This window comes from Perognathus longimembris, chromosome 7 (genome assembly GCF_023159225.1).
Source record: "Perognathus longimembris pacificus isolate PPM17 chromosome 7, ASM2315922v1, whole genome shotgun sequence".
NCBI lineage: Eukaryota > Metazoa > Chordata > Mammalia > Rodentia > Heteromyidae > Perognathus > Perognathus longimembris.
In genome coordinates this window covers 33,564,000-33,587,210 of record NC_063167.1, presented here as the reverse complement: position 1 = coordinate 33,587,210, position 23,211 = coordinate 33,564,000, and the positions used below count along the sequence as shown (strand labels likewise).

The window sequence follows — 23,211 nt, the reverse complement described above, 5'->3', positions numbered from 1 at the left end:
GTTTTTGGGGTCTGGCTCACTTCACTTAGTATGTTTTTTGTTTTTTTTTTTCCCCCAAGTCCTTCCATATCCTTACAAATGGGACAATGTCATTCTTTCTGATAGAGGCATATAATTCCATTGTGTATATATACCACATTTTCTTGATCCACTTATCGACTGAGGGGTATCTGGGTTGGTTCTGTATTTTAGCGATGACAAATTGTGCTGTGATGAACATGGTTGTGCTGGAGGCTCACATGAATATCACTTTTAAAGATAATTTTCCCAATTTCTCTAACAAACTAAAATTAAAAATATTAAGATTTAACAGATTTTTGTTGCCTTTTTTTGTTTGCTTCTTGGTATGTCTCCCTTCCATACCCCAAGATGGTTATTGTTTGTTTTTGTAGTTTTAAACTCTTGATCCTCCAGCTTTAATCATTGAAAAGTGGTAAGGTTACAAATGTGGACTACCACACCCAGCTAAGAAACATATTTCTGTAAAATGTCATGACCTCTGTGATGGTGATGGTTGGAATTTTCCACTTCTAAAATTACTCAAAAAGTTTTCTTTTTCCGTTGAATATTTAAACCAATCTGTATCTGTATAAAATGCATTGGGAACATTGAGAGCATGAACTAGCAATAAAATGATTAGTGTCTGTCTTCTCTCTTACTAGTGATCTCCTATAGAAGAGGCCATTCATTTTATTTGTCTCATTTAAAAATTCTAGGAGAAAGAAAATAAATATTTAGGAAATAAATTATGCATCCAATTTCATCCAAGAATGTTGCTGTAACTTCAGAATTGCTTATTTACAATCGAGCTTAAAATATTTCAAAATATTTTTCTGTAATGGGAAATCCTGTCATCATGTTGTCTGTCATATCCACTTAGGCTTTAGGGTCATAACCTTTAGATGTGCTAGAGGGTATAATTTCTTTATTGTTCACTTGATTAGTAATCATGATAAAAACAATCAGATGTAAATGAAATAAAAACAAGTGATATAGGGCTGGGGATATGGCCTAGTGGCTAGAGTGCCTGCCTCGTATTCATGAGACCCTGGGTTCAATTCCCCAGCACCACATATACAGAAAATGGCCAGAAGTGACGCTGTGGCTCAAGTGGCAGAGTGCTAGCCTTGAGCAAAAGGAAGCCAGGGACAGTGCTCAGGCCCTGAGGTCCAAGCCCCAGGACTGGCCAAAAATAAATAAATAAATAAATAAATAAATAAATAAATAAATAAATAAATAAATAAATAAAATAACAAGTGATATAAACAAAATTCTGAAAAATCACTTCTGGATATGTCTAAAATTACATATCTTAAGCAATATATTATACCTCATTTTATTTTTATTCAATGAGTAAATACTAACTGAATGTTTAATGTGAACTAGGAATGGTGCTGAGAAACTGAGGCTGAAAAGAAGACACAGTCCTAGTCTCAAAACATTCATAGTTTAGTAAGCAAGACAAAAGAGCTAGTACGTATGAGGTATGTTCAAGTTTCTTTCAGAGTGAATTTCCTAGTGAACCTGAGGGGTTCACAAAACTACTTGAAAGAGATGATACACAGGAATATGAAATCAGAATTTTACTTTTTCTGAAGTTGTTTTTATGTTACGTTATATGTTGCAGATTTTGTTATTTTTACAAAAGAAGTAAGTGTTTAGCATGAAGAGTCAATAACTGAGATCTAATTAGAGTACAATCTATTCTTAGTGTATTCTTATTCTTTGCTGTGAAAGAACAATTTCTTAAAATTCAGAACAAATGTTGCATTTAAGAAGCCTTACATTTCCTTACCCTTTCCTTGCCTGAATCTAGGTTAAAATGTACTTTCTATATGATCCTGTAATATACTATGTATTAGTATACTGGCTTATGTGGTTATTATCTATCACCTTCATAGGTTCTCAGCTCCCTAAGGTGCTATGTCTATAATTTTATTGCTTTCCACTATGCCTTTAAAAAAAAAAAAAAAAAGCTAAGCTGGATGCTGGTGCCTTGCACCTATAATCCTAGCGACTCAGTAGGTTGAGATCTGAGGATCGTGGTTCAAAGTCAGCCCAGGCAGGAAATTCCTTGAGACTCTTATCTCCAATTAACCATCAGAAAACTGGAAGTGGCACAGTGGCTCAAGTGGTAGAGCATTAGTCTTGAGTTGAAGAGCTTGGGGACAGCACCCAGGCCCAGAGTTCAAGCCCCATGACCGATCAACAAAAAAGCTGTATTGGCTCTAAGCAAATAATAGACTTATTGAAATATTGTAGATAAGAGAGAGCTACTTTCAGTAACAGCAAAGACATTGGAAACACTAGTATATGTCTCTGTGTCATCTTCCCCTGTAGCCACTAATAGGAGTAAAAAAATGAAGGCTTCCTTACAAAATGAACTAAAAATGTCCATATTCTGTACCTTGTCTTTTGGTGGCCACATAATACCATGGCCTGTGCTCAGGTGCCCTGGGGCCATCTGGAAATGTCTTGAACTCCAGTCTAGATAAGTTAATTTAGTAGTTCCAGAGGGTTTTCTTCTTCTGCTGCTGATTTTATCATGTTTCTGTGATATCCCAGAAGCAATTGGCCACTCAAATTATGCCTTTCTGGGATGACACTGAACCTTCTGTAATGGTGGTAGAATTGATTAAATTCCTTGGGACCAGAATGCTAGATTGGCTACATGTTAAGTTGTGCCCAGCAGCTAGGCACACTTCCTTTATCAGTAAATAATAACATATGAATATCTATTAATTTGCTTCCTTGTATTAAAGTTGTTTAGACACCTTAGGTTCATGGAACAGTGGGACTTGTATCTCCCAAGGCTGAAGTTGCTTCATCCAGGAAGGCCATATCACATAGTACACAATAAACTACAGGGTTAACTAGGAATAAGCTGTTTGTGGTTGTCTCTTATGATTATGAAGACCTACAAATATAGCAAATATAGGTGCTGGCATAGGCCAATTTTAGAAAACTTGAAAATCAAACATTGAGTATACTTACCATAGTGCGGAGTCATCCCCTGCCTATGAGTACTTAAGGCTTAGTTGTTTGTAAATTCCTGGAGTAAAGTTGTCTTGCACACTAGTATACTTGCTACAAACTATTAAGCCAGATATTCATTGTACAGTATTTGTATAGTATTAAGATGAGCTTCATGTTCTAGGAATTTCTAATGGTGCCTAGGTTTCATTTAACACCCTATAGTACTGTTAAATTTTATATATGTAGTATCATTATTCACAACTTAATGTTCATGAGTTCCCTATTTTAGGTCACTGAAAATTTCAGCTACTATACTGACAGGTACTTGTTATCCTTAATATTCAATATTCCTTGACAAGAGCTAATTGACTTAAAGCATGTATGGAGGTTGTTTTCATTGTACTTTCCATCTCAGTAATTGGACATATTCACAGTGGCTTACCCTTAATTCTAACTACTTGGTAGTTCATGCTTATCTGAAGCTCTCTGACCATGTTACTCTAACCCTACACTTTGATTTGATCTAGCAAATATGGCCCAGGTGCACAGTCTGCATGGAAGACACAAGGAGTGTTAATTTACAGCTGGTACCCTAGGAGCAAATATGGATTCTGTAGGGGTAACAGATAAAGCAGATGAACGTGTGGTCAGGGTACTAAGACTTCCAGTGAGTCTTCATGCCAGATTTCCATATTATTTTTCCCAAGCTTCATTTTTTCTTTTGTGCAACATTTTCCTTCCAGTGCTTTTGAAGGAAGTGTATTGCCATCTTAAACATCCCAGGTCAAGGGCTTAATTAATGCTTTAAAATAAAGGTTCCAAAACACCAGGAGAGTTTGTCATTTTCTCCCTGGTTTGTTTTGTGAAGAGGGAGGAGAGAAGGTGAGGAGGAACCCCTCCTGTTCCATGATTACATCCTACCCACTCATTTTCTCCTTTTCTCCTCTGCTTTTGATTTTTAGTGGCGGTCTTAACAGAATGTCAAGATCAATTTGCAGCATGGTTTAACTCAAGGTTTGCGTTCTGCCAGCAGCAATTGTCCCTGCAAACAATGCCGTGTGTTCTTGTAACTTCAGAAGCTTTTAGAAGGATCATGGCAAGGGCAGCATCTAATGACTTTATTAGTGTAGGGTTTCAAAATGGGCTCCGTAATTGTTCATATCTCTTTGTCAGCAAGTCATAATTACTGCTCAGCATTGTCCAGGAGTGCACTTGTGAATAGTTTCCTGATAGTATTGAAAGGAAGGTAGAAAGTGAATGGATAAAAGGTGATGGCCTCTTACTATTAACAACAAGCCAATCTTTGTGATATAGTTGATGACTATAAGTGGTCTATAATACACACTTTGCTCTTTTTTAAACAGACTATACTTTAAAAATGTCCTTTGATATCATTTAAAATTACCAGTCTACACAGCTCTTCTACTCTGATTTGGATAATTCCCACACTAGTACCTAGTACTGCAATTATAATTGTCTGATGGTGTATGCATTGTGTCTAATGCAAACATTTGTGGAGGAATTGTGTTTTCCCTCCATATTAATGTAATTAAGGCTATTCAGAAAATGTGCATTTAACTTAGATACAGTTATCAGTGGACAGTCTATATGAAAAACTACTACTAGAAAAGGACCATACAAAGGTAATAATACAATTGACAATTAGTAAAAAAAAAACAAAAACAAAAAACCTATGTTAGTGGCACTGTTGCTCAAGTGCAGAGTCTCAGGGACAGCTCCCAGGCCCTGAGTTCAAGTCCTACAACTGACAAAAAGAAAGAAAAGAAAAATCTATCAAGAACTATGTTATAAGTTTTTGTCAGATCCTAATTTTCTCTTGCACCAGATTTTTTTTTTTTGGTTACTTTGTCAATCTGTCCTTGGTTTTTCTCCTAGACTGTAGGTTTGAGTATCCTAGGTATCTTGAGTCACAGAGTTTTTTAAATCATAACCTTCTCAAGATACAAGATGCATCTTGAGTATAATACCAAGCCCTGGCACCTTGTAATTTGTTGCTAAATCATTTCCTGTTCTGTGACACCTTGTTATATACTTACATATGGCTATATATAAAGATTATCTCACACACACACACACACACACACACACACACACACACACACACATCAGCAGCTGGGCATCTTGTATTTTAGGATATACAGCTTCAAAAAATTTGAATGCCAGAGGTACCTGACTTGATATTTATATAGGTTGCAAATGATGACCCATCTCATGAAGCAAATTTTAACAATAAGTCATTAAATGAACTATCTTTTTTTTTTTGAAATTTTGCACAATTATTTTATTCTTAATTTTCCTTAAAGTTTTCATAACAAAGCGTTTTAAAAATACAATATTTTCTCAATGCTTCAAACTTCTGTGTTGAATCACCATAAGATATACAATACTAGCTTATGTAAACAATCCAGTCACTATTATTACTATCTCAGAAACTGTTGTTTATTAAGTCTTAAACATGTAGGTCATACATTATAAATGAACTATCTTAATATATACCACCAAGTCTTTTCCTTTTCTTCTTATATGAAATTGAAAAGGTCTCAAATTTTTTTTATAACTGCTCTACCATTAACAACTTACATTCATGGTGGTTTCTGGAGACATTTTAGTAATTGTATCACCTATGCTTTACATTAATAGCATATTTCTCTTCTGCTTTTCAATAAAACCTTATACTAAATCAGAAATAGTGTATAACATGTTCATTCAGTTACATTAAATTACACGTAGAATTTAGTTCCTCCAACACTTTGCCCTTTGCATGTCACTCTGCATAGGTAATCAAAACACTTTTTGTGCCCACCAGTCTTAATGATCTATCTGCTAGATATTAATTACCTAAAATGAAAAGTCTCTAATACTCTGAAGTGGAGGGTAAAGAAGAATCCTGTTTCTTATGTGAAAATAATTCATTAGGGATTGAGTTGGTTTCCTTTCCTCAAACATATGCTTGTATTTTGGAACTTGATTGTATTGAAGTGATGAGTGATAGATTTCTATTATTCACATATCTAAGACTAACTATAGGGATTTCTATTAAGGCCATCTGCCATTTTTATCAATTTATAGTCAGAGCAACAATTTAAAGAATTCTAAAGAGTTTACTTTCATATACATTTATTTTTCTCAAGATAGCAGCACCAAAAAAGCCCTCTTTAACCTTGCACACCACTGCTAGGGAAGGAATATCATATGGTTATTGGTAAAATAAAGAATCTTTGATTGCTGTACCTCAGTCTGAGAAATTGTTTGCCAGTTACAATAGGAAAGAAGTGTCTGAAAAGTTCCCAACTAAATTGCTTAATTGTCTCAACAACAGTTTATGTTATGCCTATTAGAAAAGCTACATAGGTTTTTACTAACTAGTTTCAACAGCAAAGTCTACATATATTTGCATATGTCAGTAGCTGTTCTTAAGGAACTGTGGCTCTCAGTACAACTATTTCCTTTTTGTTTGGCCAGTAACATGCCAGTCATAAAATGTTAAGCAGTTAAGAAGTAAGGCTCAGTCAGGCAGTGAAATTATAAAAAGAGCAAGGCAATATTAGGCAGATAGTAGAACACTCCTAGATCTTTTGTTGTTGTTGTTATTTCTATAAATATAGTAAGTTGACATATTTTACCTGAGACATTTGGACTTTATCTGAAAAATTCTAATTTGGACATAATTGTTTTCAACAGAAAAATAAGAGGTCAGCAAGATTTCTTTTTTGGGGGGACAGGGTTTTATGGAATCCAGGCTGGCTTCAAACTCACAATCTTCCTTCCTACCTCTGCCTCCCAGGTGCTGGGATTGCAGGTGTGAACCACTACACCTAGCAAGATTCCATTTTTCAAATAAGTGTTAGTAAAGTTTATAAACAGATAGAACATGCTGTCCTAACCATCTTGTGATGATTTCCTGTTTTAGTAGAGTGTGCCTAATGAATTCCACTTTACTTCTTAAAGGCAGCTTCTTCTCACTAAAAACTGACTTCCAAGTTCATGCTACTTGTAAGGAGTCAATAGTTTAAAAAAGAAAAAAGAATATCAGTAGCTAAGAACAAGATTATCATTACTGCTTTAAAAAAAAAAAGAAAAAAGAACAGCTAATAACTACAACTATGAAGCCGCCTACTTACAGTGTCAGACAGTACTACATGACCTCCTTTGTGTACATTGCCTTATGTAATCTTTACCGTAGTTTGACAAGGTAAGTAGCAATAATTTCATTTCATATATGAGGAAACTCTTTTGTACAGAGAGGTTCTGTAACTTAATGATGGTCATCCAAATGACTTTCCAGGATTGAAATACCTATCCATTTTTGCTAAATAATGCTTCTTGTTCTAAGACCTTAACATGTAGGATGATTCAACAACAAATATGTACTGAATAATTACTGTGTACAAAGCATTATGGGGAATATAAAAGAGTATGAGACATGAATATTTTTGCTTGGAACAAATAAACATGATGTTCACCAAATCTTAGAGTTGCTGATTAGTGAATTGTACTTGTTGAGTGATGGAATTTGTAGCAGTGAAGGCCTTCCTCCCTATAATATGCTTAAGTGATACTGTTCCAACCTCTTCCTATATACTGTCAGGACAGGAAACTGAAAGCTTCAAAAGAGTAGTTTTTTTGTTTTGTTTTTTTTTGGCCAGTCCTGGGGCTTGGACTCTGGGCCTGAGCACTGTCCCTGGCTTCTTTTTGCTCAAGGCCAGCACTCTGCCACTGAGCCACAGCGCCACTTCTGGCTATTTTCTGTATATGTGGTGCTGGGGAATCGAACCCAGGGCCTCATGTATATGAGGCAGGCACTCTTGCCACTAGGCCATATCCCCAGCTCCAAAAGAATAGGTTTTGAGCTGCTATAAAAAGTCTTTGTTATAGTGCATCTATAACAGGAGACTTTCTACAACTCCTTTTTGGTTCTAGTGCATTACTTCAAATATGCCTTTCTCTTCTCATTTATCAGTTTCTTAGCTAATTTGCCCTATTTTTCCTTCCTTTACTACCAAGCATTAGTTCCTTCCATTGTTTTTCATTTAGATAATGTGTCTAAACTCATCCTCTTCTAAAACTATGAGGATTGAGCATCGTGCTCCAGAAAAAAAAAAAAAAAAAAGGTTTTCTAGTGCTATGTGCAATCCATTGTAGAATTTGATTATTGGCTTCCGTAGAACTCAGAGAGTCATCTGAAATTCCCCCAACCAGCATACACTTTCCACCTTGAGTTTATATTAATTCTGGTCTCTGCCATTCTCTATTAATGCAATTGATCTTTGAAGACTCTATTAACTTTTCCAAATTTTATCACTCACTGATGAGACCCTAACTCTTTATACACCATTGTTTGTTGTATGTTCATTTGTGCTTTTTTTGTGGTTTGTTGTGTGTGTGTGTGTGTGTGTGTGTGTGTGTGTGTGTGTGTGTGTATTTTGCCTATACCAGGATTTGAGCTCAGGACCTTGTGCTTTCTTTTTTTTTGGCCAGTCCTGGGCCTTGAACTCAGGGCCTGAACACTGTCCCTGGCTTCTTTTTGCTCAAGGCTAGCACTCTACCACTTGAGTCACAGCGCCACTTCTGGGCATTTTCTATATATGTGGTGCTGGGGAATCGAACCCAGGGCTTCAAGTATACGAGGCAAGCGCTCTTGCCACTAGACCATATCCCCAGCCCACCTTGTGCTTTCTTGATTGGCTGGTGTTCTACCACTTGAGCCATGAGTCCAGCCCAGCTTTTTTCTGGTTATTTTGGAAAAGAAATCTTGAGGACTTTTCTGCCTGGGTTACCTTTGACTATGATCTTTGACATCTCAGCCTCTTGAGTAGCTAGGATTACAGATATGAGGCCCTACCTCCTGGCTTGTGCCATTATTATTATTATTATTATTATTATTATTATTATTATTATTATTATTTTGGTTTTGAGTTTTTTTCTTTTTTTTCTTATTTATTGTCAAGAGGTTACAGTTTCATATGTTAGACATTGGATATATTTCTTGTACTGTTTGTTACCTCCTCCCTCATTCCCCCCTCCCCCTTCCCCTCTCCCCCCATGAGTTGTTCAATTGGTTTACACCAGTTTTGCAAGTATTGCTTTGTAGTCGTTTGTCTTTTTATTCTTGGTAATTTGCTTCATTCTTAGACATGTCCAGGTTCTGATGGATATACTCCCTCCTGTTCATCACTTCTATATTCAAAGTATTCATAAATATTCACCATTCTCTAAGCAACTATTCTAGATTTTGTAGGGCACTCAGGACAAGTTTACTGATAGGTACTTTTTGAAACTCAAGATATTAACATATCCTCAGATTATAATAATTCCCTCATCATTCTAGTTGCTGGTATTCACACCAAATTCAGCTCTAATTCCAGCAGTTAAATGAAGAAAGGAAATGCCATAGGCAGGGCTGGGGATATGGCCAAGTGGCAAGAGTGCTTGCCTCATATACATGAAACCCTGGGTTCAATTCCCCAGCACCACATATACAGAAAATGGCCAGAGTGGCACTGTGGCTCAAGTGGCAGAGTGCTAGCTTTGAGTAAAAAGAAGCCAGGGACAGTGCACAGGCCCTGAGTCCAAGCCACAGGACTGGCCAAAAAAAAAGAAAAGAAAGAAGGAAATGCCATAGGCATATTTTCATTCATTTGTACATCCATCCCATTTATATTTTTTATGTTTTTGTATGCCAAATAATGTGCTATACAGTTTAATGGTTCACAATTTATAGTTCTTATTGTCTGGTATGTAAAAGCTTTATAGGTTTATCTTAAGATTTCCCTACACCAAATTCAAGGGTAAATCTTGCTGCATGATTTTCTACTTGAGAGTTGTAAGAAGAGTAATAGCCAATTGTCTTCTATTGTTGTTTTGCAAAAATAGATTATTTTATATAGGTTTTTATTAATCCTCTATAAAAGCAGAGAGCTTTGAGTTAAATCTTTTTTTCAGTAATGGTAATTCTTTAGGGAGATTATATGATATGGTCCTTAAATGTTCCTTTTGGATAATTTAGGTATAGGTATAGAGCTTAGAGGAAAACCCTACGTGGTCTGTATATGTTCAACTCTGTCAAACATCAGCTATCCCAAACTAGACTTTGTCAAGTGCTGAGATGCAAGCTGATTGTTGCTCAGAACCCTTAATGAGTGACTGACCTGCTAATATTTTGTGCTGTTGGTCTTTTATGTTTTAAAGGCCTTCCATGTTTCTACTAAGGCTTTCCTATTTTTTTTATCCCTTAGATAAAATTTATTTGTTATATAGATTTGTTTTTATTTATCTCTTGTCCAAGATAATATATAATTATTCATTAGGCAAACTTACTAATTTATACACGAATTATTTATATCTGATTTAATATTAAATGAGAAATAAACTTATTAAATGAGACAAATTTGTTTATTAGATTATGTATTAAATTCCTAATTTTTTTATTTGCCAGTAGAGTAATAGTACTTTTCAAATATGAGAGAATTTTATGTAAAAATAATTTCTTATATATTATATACATATATGTAATATAAAATATAATAATAAATAATGGCAGAAATAGCTTGTTGTTGTTGTTGGAGCCAGTCCTGGGGCTTGAACTCAGGGCATGAGCATGTTCCCTGAGCTTTTTTGCCCAATGCTCTTACTCTACCACTTGAGAGACTGCTCCACTTCTGGCTTATTTTTGGCAGTTAATTGGAGATAAGAGTCTCACAGACTTTACTGACTGGGCCAGCTTCAAACCACAATCCTCAGATCTCAGTCTCCTAAGTAGCTAGGATTATATGTGTGAGCCACCAGAACCCGCCTGGTGGAAATGTTTTATATGATAAAATCACAAAGTCTAAATATGAAATGAAAAGTCTGAGGCTCAGACAGATTAAGTTGTCTAAAGAAACAACTAGTAAGTGACAATATCAGGTTTGTTTGACCCTAAATCTTTGCTTTTCCCAGAATGATTCCTATTTTGTCTATGTTATTATTATGTATGTTTTATATGTATATATATATATATACATATGTGTGTATGTGCATGTGTCTGTATTTCAAATCTCTACAATAGGACCATATATATATATATGGTATTAGGAAGCAGTTGGCTCTGTTTCTAGTAGCTCTCCAGAAGTACTACCTTCCAATATAAAGTTCCCCTAATGAGTTAGGCCCTCATTGCCTTCTTGTATGTTCCTCTAGCACTTAATCTAAACAACTAATCTAAGGCCTAGTCATCTACCAGATTATTATTTGAGAGTTTTTTTACATTTAATTTTATTGTCAAGGTGATGTACAGAGGGTTTACAATTACATAGATAAGGTAGTGAGTACATTTCTTTTTTTGTTCTTTTTTAAAAAAAATATTGTCAGAGTGAAGTACAGAGGAGTTACAGTTTCATATGTAAGGCAGAGAGTACATTTCTTGTTACTGCCTCCCTCATTTCCCCCTCCCTCCCCTCTTTCCCACTCCTTCTCCCCCCATGAGTTGTACAGTTGGTTTACACCAAATAGTTTTGTAAGTATTGCTTTTGGATATGTTTGTCTTTTTAATCTTTTGTCTCTCTATTTTGATATTCCCTTTCCCTTCTGTAGTTCTAATACCCATATGTACAGTATCCAGGGTACTCATATGAGATACAGTGATAGCGGGGGTATATCCACAGGAAGGGAATACAAGAGAAACAAAACAAAACAAACAAGAAAAAAAACAAAAAGTACGGATTCACATGGCGTGTTGAAAATAATTACAACAATGATATAACACTTGTTTCCATAACATGGAGTTCACTTCACTCAGTATCACCTTATGTGTTCATAAGGGTATAGCTATTGGGCTATCATGATCTTCTGCTATGACTAGCCTAATCATGTACTAGTTGTTCCCTATATAGGAGGGGTGAGTACATTTCTTGTCATACTTGTTACCTCCTCCCTCGTTTTTCTCCCACTTTCTCTCCTCCCAGTCCTTCCCCTCTCCCAGAGTTGTACAGTTAATTTCCAACATACTGTCTTGTGAGTATCACTGTTGAATTGGTTCACCCTTTATCCTTTGTCTCATCATTTTGATGTTCCCCTTCCCTTCCCTAATTCAGATAAATGTAAATACAATACCCAGGGTACCATAATCATACAGTGACTATTTGAATGTCTTGATTTGTCAAAGTCAAAATATTCCTAGTGTCCTAAGGACAAAAGCCATATCTTATCTAGTCATGTATTTAATAAGCTCTTAATATTTATTGGTTGACAAAAGGAAAAACACAGAAGAAATGTTGTATAGCTTTTATATATTCACTTTCTTAAACAGCACCTGGAAAATTACTCTCCTTTTTATATTGCTAGGGAAAACATTTCTGAATTTGATAGGAAATTGAATTAGTTGTTTTCTATTATTTGCCCCAACTAAGATTCTAGGAAAATTAGGCTTACCCTTAGTTTTCATGTCCTTAAATAATGTTTATGTTCTTATTGTAAACTGAATCACTGTAATTTGAAATGCCTGAAATCAGAAGTATGTCATTTCAGAGTTCTGCCAATCAAAGTCAGAAATTTTGGGGGCATACCACATGATGAAGTTTAGATTTTTTTGGATTAAGGATACTCAACTAGTAGTGGTAAGAATAAGCCAATTATCTACCTAGGATTATTGTCTCTACTCCAAAAGCTTTAGAAATAGTCCTTTACAGATTAGGTGCACCCCTGTCATTAAACTGTCACTGTCTGAAATCCTTTCTAACAATGAGTGATTTATAGATGACAGGAGGATTAAGAAGTTATATCCTTGTCAAGGAGAATACCCATGAGTAGCCACTCACTCTTTACTCACAGGAGTGAGGTCCTGTGTTTGATCCCTTCACAACCAAAAGAAAATTAGTTTCTTAAAACTCTGACTGCCAATTTATTGACACCACTTAACAGTTTACTGTTACTTGGACATGTAAACTTCAAACAGGTGTGCAATGCTTTTTCCCTAATCTTCTCCTTTATTTTTTTATAAAATTGCTTATAATTTGGTTTGGTTGTCATTATACATACAGTCTGTATATAGAGTCAGTCACTGTACCATTTTTCTATTTGAATTTTTTTGCGCCAGTCCAGGGGCCTGAACTCAGGGTCTGCGCACTGTCCTGGCTTCTTTTTGCTTAAGGCTAGCACTCTACCACTTGAGCTACAACACTACTTCTGGCTTTTTCTATATATGTGTTACTGAGTAATCAAACCCAGGGCTTCATGCATTCAAGGCAAGCACCATACCCCTAGGCCATATTCCCAGCTATGTACCATTCTTTTTTAGAACAGTTTCCTTTTTACCTAGTAATTCTACTCCACAGACTTTTTTTTTTTTTTTTTTGGCACCAGTCCTGGGCTTGGACTCGGGGCCTGAGCACTGTCCCAGGCTTCTTTTTGCTGAAGGCTAGCACTCTACCACTTGAGCCACAGCACCATTTTCGGCTTTTTCTGTTTATGTGGTGCTGAGGAATTGAACTGAGGGCTTCATGCATGCAAAGCAAGCACTCTTCCACTAAGCCATATTCCCAGCCCCTCCACAGACTTTTTTTTTAAGGCAGAACTTTAGGATATTTATTGTAGCATTGTTTATAGTGATTAAAAACTAGAAATAGCCTGACATCATTGGCTCATGCCTATAATCCCAGCTACTCAGGCTAACATCTGAGGAAGGAGGTTCTAAGCCAGCCCAGGCAGGAAAGTCTGTGAGACTCTTATCTCCAGTTAATCACAGAAAAAGCCGGAAGTGGCAGCGCTGTGGCTCAAGTGGTAGAGTGCTAGCCTTCAGCAAAAGAAGCTCAGGAACCAGAAAAGGGGGGGGGGGGAGGGGAACTAGAAATAAATATCTAGTATAAATGAATTGTTTGTTTAAATCTGGCAACAGACTCAGTGAAGTATTATTCAGCCATGTCAAATGCTGGCTTATTATCTTTATATAGATACAGTGTCAGCCTAAAAATTGATCCAGCCAAAGATGATAAAGACAAGATATGTTTGAACTGAAGACTGATAATAGACAGGTGTAACTGACATCTCAGTTTAGGATTTTACCTAATCATTATATTTGATTTTATAATCTCCCATTCTACTTTGTTCTTTTTCTATAACCTGAAGCGTCAAACTTCTGAAGTATTTGCCTGTTTGTCTCATCAGATTAGAACTCATCAGTACCAAGGAAGTAACTGGGAGTTAACAATTGCAGAGTGGTCACCTCAGTGTCTGCTTGGTCCAGTAGAGCTCCATTTCCCACAGTGTTGTTTGGGTTTTTCCCCCCCCCCCCCCATTTATTGTCAAAGTGATGTACAGAGAGGTTACAGTTTCACATGTTAGGCCTTGGGTCATTTCTTGTACTGTTTGTTACCTCCTCCCTCATTCCCCCCTCCCTCTTCCCCCTTCTCACAGTGTTTTGAGGATGATTTCCATAAGACTGCCTTTACCTATAGAATATGTAAGAAGAGTAGTCTTAGGCCTTTGGAAGTATTTTTAAGGGTAAAAATCATCATTAGAAAGTAAGCTTTCTGGGTTTTAACTCACATCTACTGAATTATAATCTCTAGCAGATGGAAATTGCCTTCATTTAAATAAACTCCACAGTTTGGTTCTGAAGCCTGTAAAAGTTGAGGATCACTACATTTATAATCACCTTCTCCAGCTTAGTCATGTACGCTATTTACTCAATTTGAAACAAAGGCTGAGGAATACTTCCAAAATACAGAGCTACCTTCAAATGAAAATGGGTTCAATCCCAATCGTGCCACACATCTTTTCCTATGGTAATTCCAGAAATTAGTTAAACAGTTGAATGGGCATGTTAACTTGAGAATGATGAAGCAGGGAGTAACATTGACTGGTCTACCTTAGACATTTTTTTTCTTTCTCTTTTTTTTTAATTTTATTATCACACTGAATTACAGGGAGGTTACAGTTCATACCTTAGGCATTGGATACATTTCTTGTACTGTTTGTTACCTCGTCTAGACATTTTTGACCATTCTCCCTTTACAAGTTAGAGGACGTTGGCTTTCTTTTCCCACTAAAGAGAGAATGAGAGGAAAGAAGAATTCTATTTTAGCTAGATAGGTAAATAACCTCTAAGTTCTGTTATCTTACATTTTGGTTTTCTATGAATCAATATACCCTAAACATATGAGTGAATATGTGTATAAAAATGAGGCCTATTACTGGGAAAATAAACTTTCCTAGTTGGATCCATCTTAATAGGCTTTTTAAAATAAAGGCGAGCAGCTGAAGCTAAGAAAGTACAAAAGACTTCTCTCAAACTATTTGATATTTTTCGAGAAGACTATCAGCATTATTAAACATTAATTCTTCTGCTCAGTAGCCTATCATTTTGAAGAAATAATCCTACTTTTTAAAAGATATGTTTAAAGGATTATCAGTCAGAAATTTTGGTATTTTTGATTTTAAATTAATTACCTTTATAAATATAAACATATTAAAAAGAAAGTAGAATGTATCCCCTTTTAAATGTTTAAAGTTTTGTAGTAATTAATAGTTAGAGCATCTATAATTATATTTTCCTTCTTCTCAAATATATTTGTTCATTTCCTGAATGAAAATAAAACCAGTAACTATTTTCATTTAGTCAGCAATTCATCGATACTGTATCTTACTGCGCAAAAAGATCTCTCAGTATTGACCTGGCTCTATCATTTTACTCATAATAATAATTATAATAAAAATATTAAATACTATTATGAGTTTGACGATGGCTACCAATGTTCAAGGCCTACCATATGGACGATAAGTGCTTTAAAGATAGTGTTATCTCTACTTTGCATGTAAGTAATCTTTAAACTTACAGAAGTCACATTGACATGTAATAGTCAGGAACTCTAGTGGCAGTTTCTTTGCCTCCACATTTTTTTCATACAGAGACAAAATGTATTTTGATCCTATTCATCTCCATCATTCTTTTTCCATCTCTCTCCTTCTACTTATTCCCTCAGCTAAAATCATGTTATATATGTTTGTGTATGAGTGTCTATGTGTCTATGTATATGTATTTAAGTATGTTTATATCTATGTGTATGTTTAGGACTAGAATCCACAAGTGAGTGAAAACAGGCTATTTGGCTTATTGAGCCTGATTTATCTTACTCAATAATGATTTCCGGTTTTATCTCTTTTCTTGAAAGGGAACTCATTTTTTCTTTATGGCTAAATAATATTCCTTCATGAACCCATACTACATTTTCTCTATCCATTCATCCATTTATATATCAAATATTCCTTTTTTTAAAAATGGCACTCAGTATATTTATTAGGGAAAAACTGAAATTCTGTCTCCTTTCCCCTAAATTGCTAGGTTCCATTAATAAATAATTTATGTTGGAGTCCAGCTTTGTAAAAGTTAAAGACTTACATAATTTTTACTTAGATTGAAAATATTTAACTATATCTTGTTTTGAGTTAAAATATTGTTATTCCCTTGTATGTAATTAGTAATCCTGGTTTCTTTTAGCAAGATAGATATATGCTTTAGAGAATGAAATTTTTATTTTTATTTTTACTGATGATCCTAACCATCAGTTCTTTTGCTTATTTCCTCATTAAACTTTAGGTATAAACTACTTTATCTTCTCAGACTTAGTTTTCAGTAGTTGTAGTAGAACTTCAAATTTACACATATACCTGATTTGTGAAAACTCTTTCTTTTTTCATTTAATCAACTCTTCTTCCCTCATCTTATATATACCTTTAGTTAAAGCATCATATTTTTTTCTAATTAGTCATTTTCAGCTTTTGGTTTCAAGGGATTCATTTGGCAACTTCTTATTCCTGTTTGGTTTGCTCAAGTATTAAAAAAAAATTCTTTTAATCCCACATAACCATTTCCCCTTGTTACAGAACAGTAGTCATTCATTCACTATGTGGGTTGGAAACTGTTGTAACTCAATGAAATTCAACTTCATGACATCTGATTAGAATGTGGGGTCAGTTACATGAGTTAAGTTTTGGTCCCATTACTAGGTCATCTGCCTGTTCAAAGGGAAGAAAGTACCAAAATTACAAGAAGCATACTTTTCGCTTAAAATGGTTTTTCTCAGTATCTGTTTTTCTTGTTTTGAACTGAAATGTTCCTGACCGTCCTCTCCTTTCTCTCTTCCTCTCTTATCGTTTTTCCTTCTCCTTTTTTTCTGTCTCTCTTTCCTTATCTTTTCTACTCTCTGGCCTGCTTGCTCACTCTTTTTTTTTTTTTCCTTTTTTTTTGGGGGGTGGGGAGGGGCTGTCCTGTTTAGCTAGTATCTAATATCTCTTGTGAGGCCAGTGCTGCGACGGGCATCTACTGTGTGATATCCATTTAATCCATTGGTGTGAAAGCAACAAGGACTTATTTTCTCCCTTTTGTAGAAAATGGCATTCCAACTGTTTTTTGACATCTTTAATTTTAGAGGTTGCCAATGATCAGATCAGGGTCAAGGCTGACTTCAAATGTTTTAGTAAGGAGCAGAAAGAAAAATGAGATCCTAACTTGCTAGTCTCCTGATCTACACATCCCTGTTGATGAGTTAAAGCTCTATGGGTGTGAAATTTGGTATGGAGACTTAGGCTCCTTGAACCTTTTATCCCATAATAGTCATGGAATGTGAAGATTTGAATTTTCATGGGGGCACTGATATTTCATGGCCGACAATGGATTTCTTAAGGCCTTGTCATTTCAAATTGCCATGAGGTCTGGTTATTGCTGCTCTAAATGTGTATATGAACCCGCCTCCCAATGAACTTATTGCAATGGTGCTAACTTATCTTGACACTCTTGCAGACAGCCCTAGTCATTCTTAACAATATCGACTTCCTATAGTCACAGCACATATTTTACAAAAGATGCAGCCTAAAATTCTGAAATGAATTTTTATAGACAGAAAATATATTGGCTTTAAAAATTAAGAGGTTTGATTCTGTTTTGGATTTGGTTATCAAATGAATCTGAGCATATGACATTTTAATGCCGTTTGTCTTTTCAAATAGATTTACCTTCTAATGCGTGTGACGACAAGACTTTGCTCATCAGCTAGAACATACATTTCAGAGGAGTTGTTACCTAAAATATTATCATAAGGCATAAGAAAACACACGATTTAAGTTGCCTTTTATGAACATAATTAAGAATTAATAAGCCAGTACCAGTGGCTAGTCTCCAGAATTTCCACTGTTTTGCCTTTTGTGACCTGTGTTATTAAAAGTCCATTATTTTTACAGACTTTATTAAATTGGATCTTATTAAAGCATTCTATATTTGCATTTGGTCTTTCATAATTCATTATTATTATGACATTTACTTTTTACCATCAGATCTGAAAACATATCATAAGCTACCCTTTTCTCTTGAAAGAAATGCTAATTTCAAACAGTCCTCTAATAGAAGAGAAAAGCTTTATCAGTTTTTTCATTTATTCCAGATCGTGTTAAGAATACTAATGCTAGACTTCAATATGCTAATATCTCTAAGCTTTTTTTGGCCAAAAGCTTAGAATTATTATTTTTATCCCATACTAAATACAAAACCTACTACTATTAGAGAAAAGACAAATCTAAAGTATAATTCTTGGTTCTAAAGACTTTTGAAAATGTAGTTGAATTCTGTTTCTTAGAATAATGCTAGTCAATTTACCTTTGTACCATGTTAAGAAATTCACTCCTCATTTGTTTTTTTTCCCCTCATAACTTAGGCAATACAGCTTGCAGTATTTAATACTAAGAATATTACAGTCAGCCCAAGACACCAATTAGGGTATAATTCATGATTTTCTATGTCATAGCCATTTAAGATTTAGATGAAAATTCAATATAGCAAGATTTTACATATATTAAGCAAGTGGTCTTAAATTTTTATATAACCAATAATAAGGTTATTGTTGTGCTACTAGTAAACTTACTAAACTGACCTGAAATTATTTTGGATTTTGTCTTATTTTAGGTTTCTAACAATGTGCAATAGACACTTCGGCAGTGTTGTTGCACAAACCATTCGGACTCAGAAAACAGATCAGTTTCCACTTTTCCTGATAATTATGGGAAAACGATCATCAAATGAAGTGTTAAATGTGATACAAGGTACACATGTCACAAGTGAAGTAAAGTCTTTGTGTATATGTGATAACTAATTTTTACAATCAAACCTAACAGTACTATTTTCTGTTGATGCATTATTTTATATTTTAAAATATAAAGCATTCTGAAAAACATCTTAATAAACTATACAACCCTCAGGACATAGAATAGTCAAATTAAATTATCAGAATTGCTAAATTCTCTAACTTAGCAATTAGATCATAATTAGTTGTCAAATCTGGCATTTCTGATTTACATTGATTTGTTGTTCTGATAATGATTAGTTGAAAGAAGTGTTTATCTTTAGTTATCTAGAAAATCCACTAGCTGAACACTGTAAATTGCATTGTTCATAGAGGCAATTGTTTCTCATTGTTTGTGTGATTTATGTCTAGGATAAAACTCTGAGGCATGAAGTTATCTGATGCCTGCAGATTCAACCACAGTTTATATTTTTACCAAAACACAAATAAATCATTTTTCTGTTAACTAAATGTATCCAAGGATTATGTAAAGTATTACTTTGCTGGTGGAAAAACTTAAGTGAGAACAGTGTTATATTCCTCTATGCTACTAGAAATAAAACATTTTTCAACTCTTCCAAGCTAAAGCTTGGGTCTGGTATACTCATTTCTGCTCTATTTAAAGCTGGACTGGAGGTTTATACATTTCAGTGACTTTAAAACTTACACACCCTTTATACAACTACTTAAAAGATAATTTTTAAAAATACACCGTAAACAAAAGAAAACCTCTAGCATTTTAAGTTTTTTCCATAGCCTAGAGCATTTAGCTTCATAAACAGTCTGACTTACATAGGGTAAATAGATAATGATGACATTCAATCTTGCCTCTCTTGTAAAGTTCGGTGTTATAGTAGCTAGTGTTTTGTGGGTTGGTTTTTTGTTTGTTTGTTTGTTTGTTTTTTGCTGGTCCTGGGGCTTGAACTGGGGGCCTAGGTATCTGTCCCTGAGCCTCTCTGTGCTCAAGGCTAATTAATGCCCTACCACTTGCACCACAGCACCAATGACACAAAGTAGTCCTTATTAAATGTTAGTGTAAAATGAACAAGCAAATTTTTTGTATTTGTGTCTAATGATAAATTTTTTTCAGGGGGCTGGGAATATGGCCTAGTGGCAAGAGTGCTGGCCTCCTACACATGAAGCTCTCGGTTCGATTCCCCAACACCACAGATATGGAAAACGGCCAGAAGGGGCGCTGTGGCTCAGGTGGCAGAGTGCTAGCCTTGAGTGGGAAGAAGCCAGGGACAGTGCTCAGGCCCTGAGTCCAAGGCCCAGGACTGGCCAAAAAAATATATTTTTTTTTCAGTCTAAAATTTATGTCCTATAAGGTTAAAAGTTTTAATACTTTGAATGTATTAGTCATGGTCATAACAAAAACAATTTTTGGTACCATATAATGAAATATATTGACATTTAGAAGAAATGTTTAAGTTATTGATGTTCTAGAAGCATGAATTATAAAAGAAAAAAAAGAAAGAGAAAAAAAAACCCATCCAAATGGTAATGGAGGATTTAGATGTTGGCTGAAGAAGTAAAGTAGTTACCTGCCAAGTAGGTGGCCCTAAATTCAGTCCCCACTACTACCAAAAAATTAATATTAAAGTATTAAAATTTTATGAACCCAAGTACTATAGGGCAGGTCTATAATTCCACCTCCCTTGGTAACTAAAGTAGTATTGTGGGTTCAAGGCCAACTTAACCAATTTAGTGAGACTGTTTCAGGAAACAAAAAGAAAAAGGACAATGGATGGATTTTAATGTAGTAATGTATACAAGTTTACTAATAGTCTTAAATTCTACATGCAGATAGTTTAAAGTAGCTTCTACTTGTCAGGCTGGCTTTAGTATAAAAGAAGAATATTCACAGTTGTCTATTAAAATACTTATTCCTTTTTAAACTCCATGTCTTTTGGGGGGGCTTGGGACTCAGGGCCTGAGCACTGATGCTGGCTGCTTTTGCTCAAGGCTAGCACTCTACCACTTGAGCCACAGCACCACTTCTGACTTTTCTGTTTATGTGGTGCTGAGGAATCGAACCCAGGGCTTCATGCATGCAAGGCCAGCACACTACCGCTAAGCCACAGTCCCAGCTCCTCCATGTCTTTTTGAGGCCATATATTCTTCACCAAGTTCAACAAATACAGCATATTGTAACCAGTTTAGTGTAGTAGAAAATATAGTTGTATTCTATTGATCCATATATTAGTGATATGTGAAAATGTTGTAACTATACTAGTCTTCACCTTAATCTTGCTTTTGAAAGAAGTTTTTCATAAAGATACAGCAATTATATTAGTTTGTAATGAGTTTATTACTGTTGTTTTAACATATATTGATACATTGGTTGTAACACATTTATATTGATATTTCAATTTTAATTTTTAATAGAATAAATGTCAAAAAGCAAAGCACATTAACAAAATTCTTTTAAGAATCTCAATTGTTCTAGAGTATAAAGGATCCTGAGATCAAAAGTTGGAGAATTCATACCATAGGCTATTACCTAGTGCCTTTTTGGTGTCTTGGATAATTAAGGACTTACATATAAAGTACCTACATGCTTTCTTTGGCTGTGAGTTCTCCCTTCCTTTATAGAACTAAAAGTTCTTCTCAGGTTAAGATTCTCCCAAATTTGACTTTTTAAACTTAACTACAGTTTCTAACCACCAGTATGTTACCACTTTATTCTTTCTTATTAAACATAGGGAACATTTCAATGAAAATACCTTACCTAGATAATAAGAATGTGGACTTCTTGGACTGCAGTTACTCCTTTTTGGTTCTAAAATGACTTTCCATTTTTAATAACTTTATAATTTTGAAATTATATGTTTATGTAAAAGTTTATCAATATCTATGTGTTATTAGGTAACACATCAGTGGATGAGTTAATGATGAGACTCATGGCAGCAATGGAGATCTTTTCAGCCCAACAACAGGAAGATATAAAGGATGAGGTAAGGGAAAAAGCTAAGCAAACTTTTAATATAATTTTGTCAATTGATGATGCATGACTGTCATGATTGACAAATAAAAATTTGAAGACACAATTCTAGATTAATTAAGGTCCTTCATTCTTTGATTTTACTTTTTGGTCTGTTCTTTTCATGACCTGAAACCCAGTACTTTGTTTATGTTAATGGGCTATTTTCACTTTTCTAGATTTAAAGTGACAGTAAGAGTTCAGTTTGTAAGAAATTAATTCATGGCCATGTTTATTTCTAGGCCCAGGATAAAGTGCTACTTTTGACAGAGACATTGCCAACCTTGGTGGCATTATTCACACTTAGCCCTTTGGGTGATAGTTGAGTAAAACAAGGACTTCGTGCTATTCCAGTAATACTTCAGTACTACTTCTTTCTGTCCTCCTGTTAACTGACCTAACTCAGTCAAAAGCTGGAAGGCAAACACCCTTCTGGGATTCTGAAGGTTCAGTAGAAGTCATCTAGCCCCAATTGATATGATTTTTTTCTTTAGACTAGAAAATGGAGTCAAAGTTAAATAAATTCTCCTGGAGTTAAATAGCTAATAGAAGCTATAATAATAATTTCAAGTAGGCATAGTACCTGGTTAATCAAGAAATTTCTGGATTTGGAAAATAGCTTTATGATAAAATATGAAACAGATGTTTACATTTATTTGTTTGATATGCTTTTTAAAGATTTCCATAGAATGAACAAGAAAAATGTGATTTATGAAACATTATAAAATAATTCCTGCTACAGTGAATGATTTTGATAGAAAACCCTTTAATTTTCACTAATGTGGAACATGTAGACAGTCTCAATATAAAACTATTGTATTTTACTTTCTTTACTCATTTATATCTTCAATTTGGCTGTTTTTTTTAAAAATCAGACGCTGGTGGATCACATTCCTAATCCTAGCTTTGTGGGAAAATGAGAATAAAAGAATTGAGGTTCAAAGTGAAACCTATTGGAGGTTGAGATTATTAGGATAACAGTTCTAGGTCAGCCCAGGCAAAAAAATCTGTGAGACTCCATCTCAGCAGAAGCTGAGCATAATGACATATATCTGTCATCCCAGCTTTCAGAAGGAAGCCTAAAATAGGTAGATTGTTGTACAGGTGCATGCCCATGAAGAAAGTGAGACCTCTCTCTCTCTCTCT

General features: G+C 34.9%; 1 protein-coding gene across 1 annotated transcript in view; it reads left to right on the top strand.

Moving 5' to 3' along the window:
• Nucleotides 1-23,211, top strand: part of Faf1 (Fas associated factor 1) — a 296,655-nt gene that overhangs the window by 211,306 nt on the left and 62,138 nt on the right. The window contains exons 14-15 of the mRNA XM_048351276.1: nt 18,926-19,062; nt 21,951-22,039. Of these exons, the coding sequence (XP_048207233.1) occupies nt 18,926-19,062; nt 21,951-22,039 (226 nt within the window). The remainder of the gene's footprint in view (nt 1-18,925; nt 19,063-21,950; nt 22,040-23,211) is intronic.